We start from the raw sequence: 6,369 nt of genomic DNA, 5'->3' as shown, positions 1-6,369 counted from the left end.
ACAGTGGTGTGAAAAAGTGTTCAGTGCCATGTAGTTTTGTTATCTTTTTGTTTTGTAGTTTCTTTCTGGAAAATTCTCAACTGTTAAAAAGTTAAAGGTTTGGCATCAGTGTGCAGTAGAGTTCCTCACACCGTGCTCGTGTTGGTGTGTTAGTGACGTGTGTGTTGGTGTGTAGCTGTGTGTAATTAATTGCTTAATGTGATGAAGGCATCTCATTTTAAAGTTTCTGTCCAGAGTTTTTCAGTACCAAGTTTATTCAAGTTTATTGTTGTATTTAATGTAAAATGTAATACTGTATTTTTATTACTTTGATTGGAAAACAGATACACAGCCAGGGTGCCAATAGTTCTGGGGTTGATTAGTAACTGTAATCGATGAATAGAATTATTTAATGGATGCTTGTTGTGTATTTTTTGTGTATTTTTGTTTAAGGGCTTACGTGTGTGTATGTGCGTTTGTGCGTGTGTGTCGTTTCTTTAATGTAAATTTAAGTGGCAGCATTTTCTCTCTCTTAGTTTGCAAGTCGTGACAAAGAAGAGGACGCAGATTTCCTGTTAATGCAAAAAAGCTGACTTGCTCAGTGAGTGCGTGTGCGAGTCCATGTCCGTCCGAGGAAGTGTGTGCGAAAGGGTGAGCGAGTACGTGTACAAGTGAGTGAGTCACCAAGCGTGTGCAAGAGTGAACGATTACAATTGTGTGTACGTGTGCGAGAGTGCAAATGTACGTGTGAGAGAGTGAGTGTATGTGTGCGAGAGTGTAAATGTACGTGTGAGAGAGTGAGTGTATGTGTGCGAGAGTGCAAATGTACGTGTGAGAGAGTGAGTGTATGTGTGCGAGAGTGCAAATGTACGTGTGAGAGAGTGAGTGTATGTGTGCGAGAGTGCAAATGTACGTGTGAGAGAGTGAGTGTACGTGTGCGAGAGTGCAAATGTACGTGTGAGAGAGTGAGTGTACGTGTGCGAGAGTGCAAATGTACGTGTGAGAGAGTGAGTGTATGTGTGCGAGAGTGTAAATGTACGTGTGAGAGAGTGAGTGTATGTGTGCGAGAGTGCAAATGTACGTGTGAGAGAGTGAGTGTATGTGTGCGAGAGTGCAAATGTACGTGTGAGAGAGTGAGTGTATGTGTGCGAGAGTGCAAATGTACGTGTGAGAGAGTGAGTGTATGTGTGCGAGAGTGCAAATGTACGTGTGAGAGAGTGAGTGTATGTGTGCGAGAGTGTAAATGTACGTGTGAGAGAGTGAGTGTATGTGTGCGAGAGTGTAAATGTACGTGTGAGAGAGTGAGTGTATGTGTGCGAGAGTGCAAATGTACGTGTGAGAGAGTGAGTGTATGTGTGCGAGAGTGCAAATGTACGTGTGAGAGAGTGAGTGTATGTGTGCGAGAGTGCAAATGTACGTGTGAGAGAGTGAGTGTATGTGTGCGAGAGTGCAAATGTACGTGTGAGAGAGTGAGTGTATGTGTGCGAGAGTGCAAATGTACGTGTGAGAGAGTGAGTGTATGTGTGCGAGAGTGTAAATGTACGTGTGAGAGAGTGAGTGTATGTGTGCGAGAGTGTAAATGTACGTGTGAGAGAGTGAGTGTATGTGTGCGAGAGTGTAAATGTACGTGTGAGAGAGTGAGCGTGTACGTGTGAGTGCAAATATGCGCGTGTGTGTGTGTGTGTGCGAATGTATTTGAGTGTGTTGTTTATTACACACTAAACAGCAGAATGTGGTGTGTGTCTAAAACTGTACACATGCGAGTCGTAACATTGATTTCCGTCATAAAACAGACTATAACACAGCACCCATGTGCAGCACATTTCCACTCTGATCATCTCCAGCTGTGTGTGTGTGTGTGTGTGTGTGTGTGTGTGTGTGTGTGTGTGTGTGTGTGTGTGTGTGTGTGTGTGTGTGTGTGTGTGTCCTTTAAACATATAAAGTCATAATCAACCTTTACAGGAGGTGATGCTCATAAAAACATCATTGCAGAGGTTTTGAGACAGAGGTGCCATTACTTTTACTTTTTTTTAATTTAGTCTCCTTTTTGGATGCAGATATCAAAGGTGAATGTTCTCTCTCTGTACTGTACACATACACTATATGGACAAAAGGTTTATGGACACCTGACCATAAGATTTGAGCTTTTTGAACATCCAGTTCCACAATCAGTCCTCATTTGGCGTGTTATTATGCTCCACTCTTCTGGGAAGATGTTTCACTCGATTATGGAGTGTGCTTGTGGAAATCAGCTACAGGTGCATTAGTAAAGTCAGGGTACTGATGGAGGTGCGGTGAGGTGGTCTGGAGTGCAGTTAGTGTTCACATTCATCCCAAAGGTGTTTAGTAGGGTTGAGGTCAGAGCTCTATAGGAGACCACTCAAGATCTTCCATCCAACCCATGTAAATTGAGTCTTAATGAAGCTGACTTTGTGTGTAATTCACCATTATTTAACTTTGTTGTAAAATGCAGTTTATTAAGTGTGTGTGTGTGTGTGTGCGCAGAGCTCCATGAGAAAGACTGTGATGGACAGAAGTTCATTTACTGGGAGGTGAAATATCCCTTTCCCCTGGCCAACAGAGATGTATCCTCAACACACTCCCTCAATAGTTACTTTGCTGACTCCAAAATGAGTGTGTGAGTGTAGCTGCATTCTTCCTTAACCGTGTTCCCCCACAGTATGTGTATGTTCGGGAGCGCAGGGACCTGCAGGTGAACGGGAGGAAGATCTGGGTGGTGCTGGCGAGGAGCTCGACCGTGTCTCAGTGCCCTGAGAAGTCTGGAGTGATCAGAGTGAAGGATTACAAGCAGAGCGTCACAATGGAGGATGATGGAGCCCAGGGCACAAAAGGTACACACACACACATATGATGGTCATGTGACCATACCAAAACAGACAATTTTTTCTGATGTAGGTCGTAATCCTGTGCTTTATCCTTTGCCATTGTGGTAACCATAGTGACAGCATCTCTAAGCCTTCTGGCACAAGAACCATCAGCGTTCATAACAAGTTCACAACAAGTTTGTCATCCCAAAAAGATGTTGAGGTCAGAGATCTATAGCAGGAGATCTTCCACGTTAACCCTGTAAAGCGTATCTTCATGAAGCTGGCTTTGTGCACAGAAGCATTGTCATGCTGGAACAGGTTTGGGTCTCCTAGTTCAAGTGAAGGGAAAGTTTCATGCTATAGCCTCCAAAGAAATCCTATACAGTTGTGGGCCTTTTGTGGAATTGTGGAACCACAAATGACTTTTAGGGACAAACTTTAACATAAAGAACGTCTTATTCATTCTTTATCACCGCATTATTTGTGTAAAGCTGCTTTGAGACAATGTTCAGTGTTAAATACACAAATAAAAATTTATATTCAATATTTACTTTTGTTTTAGTCTTCATGAACTACTTCGATAATCCTGGAGGTAACATCCCAACGTGGGTCATCAACTGGGCGGCCAAGGTAAGTGGATTTAAAAGAAAAAAAAATAGAGCTTAGATTGAGGTTGATGTTCATGTTTTCACACACAGAGTGGAGTTCCAGGATTTCTGAAGGACATGCAGGATGCGTGCATTAAATACTCCAACTACTGCAAGAACAGGAAGTGACGTGCACTTTCCCCTTTGCTACTCCTCTCTCTGTCTGTCTACTTGTCTTCTCTGAACCTTCTAATCACTCATACAGCTGATTTTCTCGTGCTCTAGAAGGCCGGCGTTACATTTGGGTACGTTAATATGGGCTATAATGTTGCTCCTTGAGGAAAATCAGAAATGGCAAAAAAATAGTAGGTAGTAAAATATCCAATCAAAGAATTCAAAACATCAAACACACTTGCATTTAATCGACTGTTTCCCAACCATTTTCAGCCGGATTACACTTGGTGTAAATATCCCCTTCTGCTTCCTTCTTCAGCCTTTGACCACTTGACTGTCAGGACGTCGCATCGTGAACAATCACAATATCAAAAATCCAAGTAGTCGACTCTCATAATCGCAGCTCTCCAGGAGGGTTTTGTGATGCAAAAAAACATTCCTTGACTTGTTCCTGCTCAAATGTGCAATAAAAACCAGTGCTCATTTATAAATAATTTGCAGAAGTTGCAGTATGGATTGGAGAAGAAAGGTTGTGGCAATGTTTTCTATGGAGAAGTATAGGCACCGCAATCCTAATACACACATCTGATTGGCCACCGAGGAATTTGGGTGGATCCTTAGTTTCCATTGGCCGTTAAAAGCCCTTATTACTGATATTACTGATTGTTTATTTGTTACTCCGTCACACGAGTCCGAAATAAGCTACAAAACTCGTCTCTTTGCACTTCTACAGCAAATAAACGCCATTTGGGCGTAGGTTCGTATTGTTACAATAGAATATCAGCTAATACCAGCAGTGCATTTTGTTTTCCCAACAAAACACTGAATTACATTTATAAGCGATATCATGGTGATAAACAAACATTACTTATAAACTATGAGGCAGGATTTCACACTGCTAGATTTTTGCCTGAATAATAACCACCAGCACCAGTGCCTTTTTTTAGTCCTCTAAAATAATGTCCTCGATTTCTCCCAAAAATCATACACAATAATTTCAACAATATATAGCTGCAAATCTTATGCATTCCATCATGCACACAAGTTTTTATTTACACGCTCTCTGTGATCCATGCAGCTTTCTCACGTGTACAATGGAGAATGCATGTAGAGCTCCCCCTGCTGGCTGAATGGTATATTGCTAAATATTCTGTCACAGAGCTGCAAAATTAATTAAAAAACACTTTTTTCTTCCTTTATATATATAAAAAAAGACACTTCCAACTCTAACCATAATATTTTTGGACTTGCTCCATGACACTGTGGACCGACAGGAAGATTGTGTGCACTTTATATGGGAGACAGAAATAAACTGTGGAAAGTGATATTCCACATATATAATATGTATATCTATGAGAGAGGTTTATATTCGGTGCACTGGAAAATATTTAAAACCGTTATACAAAATATTTTACTGTAAATGAGTTAAAGGAGCACTTTTTTGGGGGGAAATCCAATATGCACAGTTTAATGTTTACTGCAAATGTACTTGATCAGTTATGTTTGGTGTTTTTAATGTTGGGTTAGTTTTTCTTTGTCTTTTTTCCCCAATTTATATATTAATTATTTCATACATTTTAAATATATATTCTGAAACGTGTGGCTTTTTTTTTTTTTTGGTGTGATTTTTCTGCATTTTTCCCCTTTGTGCATGACTACCTCTTAGAATGTGTGTACATTTTATTCGGCTGTGGTGTGTGTATTTCTTTCGGCTGTTTGTCACTGATTGCAATAAATTGATGATTAAAAATAAAATAGAGATTTACAACAGATACTTATGCGTCTTTATAGTGTTTAATGTCGTATTACTGTATACATAAACTAGACAGTAAACGTGTGGCAGTGAGAGCCATCTAGTGGTTAAAACGTCCAACTGCTGGAGGAAGGGGGTGTGTGAGAGAGGGAGAGATTGATTTTGTGTGTGTGTGTCAATGTAGAATAATCGATATAACGTTAATCAAGTCAGAGTTTTTAAAATATCACTTTTATTAAACCTTAAAGACAGGTGGGTGATTTTCTTGGTTTTCTCTGCAATTAGTGGACTCTGTGATGCCCTAGCAAAAGAAAAAATAAACAACAAACAAAAAAAAAGATGAATACAAAGGCCACACCTCCTTCACTGGGACTGACAAATACAGAGGCCACACCCCCTCTACAGGTACAGCGGCCACACCTACTTCATTAAGACTGACAGGTACAGAGGAAACACCTACTTCACAGGTAAAGGGGCCACACCCACTTCACTTGGACTGACAGGAACAGAGGCCACAGCTCCTTAACTAGGACTGGCAGGTAAATAGGCCACACCCTCACAGGTACAGAAGCCACACCTTCTTCACTGGGACTGACCTGTACAGAGTCCCTCAATGGGACCAATAAAAAAAAACAACACCTGGACTGACATGAAAAACATGATGCTTTGCTTTAAATGCTTTGTACGACTGTCCAGAATTTAAGCAAAAAAAGGAATAGAATTAGGGATAAAAAAAGGTAGATAAATAAAAAGTATAAACTATATAAAATATATGAAAATATATTTCTATACATGAATGAACATGTGCAGTTTGGTGTGATATAAAGTGGTACTGTGCTGTTCAAGTCCAGAGTTAAAATGTCATAGTGCAAAAAGGTGACGATGGAAAAAGAGGTCCAGTTCTAGATCCTGGGTGTTTCCTGGTTAAAACTCCGAATGGCCTGTGTGAAGAAGCTCCCCCTCATTCTCCTTGTAATTGCTTTCAAGGAGCAGAAGCGTTTCCCTAAACACAACAAAGAAAATAATCCATTGTTGGGATGGCTGAGGT

At 40.6% G+C, this 6,369-nt stretch overlaps 1 protein-coding gene across 1 annotated transcript in view; it reads left to right on the top strand.

The window, feature by feature from the left end:
- pctp (phosphatidylcholine transfer protein) overlaps positions 1 to 5,342 on the top strand; it is a 7,612-nt gene extending 2,270 nt beyond the window's left edge. Inside the window, exons 3-6 of the mRNA XM_083545421.1 lie at positions 2,485 to 2,564; positions 2,660 to 2,831; positions 3,370 to 3,437; positions 3,506 to 5,342. Coding sequence (XP_083401547.1) covers positions 2,485 to 2,564; positions 2,660 to 2,831; positions 3,370 to 3,437; positions 3,506 to 3,583 — 398 coding nt within the window. The 3' untranslated portion in view covers positions 3,584 to 5,342. The remainder of the gene's footprint in view (positions 1 to 2,484; positions 2,565 to 2,659; positions 2,832 to 3,369; positions 3,438 to 3,505) is intronic.
- Positions 5,343 to 6,369: the final 1,027 nt, after the last annotated feature.

Source organism: Silurus aristotelis (assembly GCF_946808225.1).
Source record: "Silurus aristotelis genome assembly, chromosome: 6".
Classification (NCBI taxonomy): domain Eukaryota; kingdom Metazoa; phylum Chordata; class Actinopteri; order Siluriformes; family Siluridae; genus Silurus; species Silurus aristotelis.
This window is presented reverse-complemented; position numbering and strand designations above follow the sequence as displayed.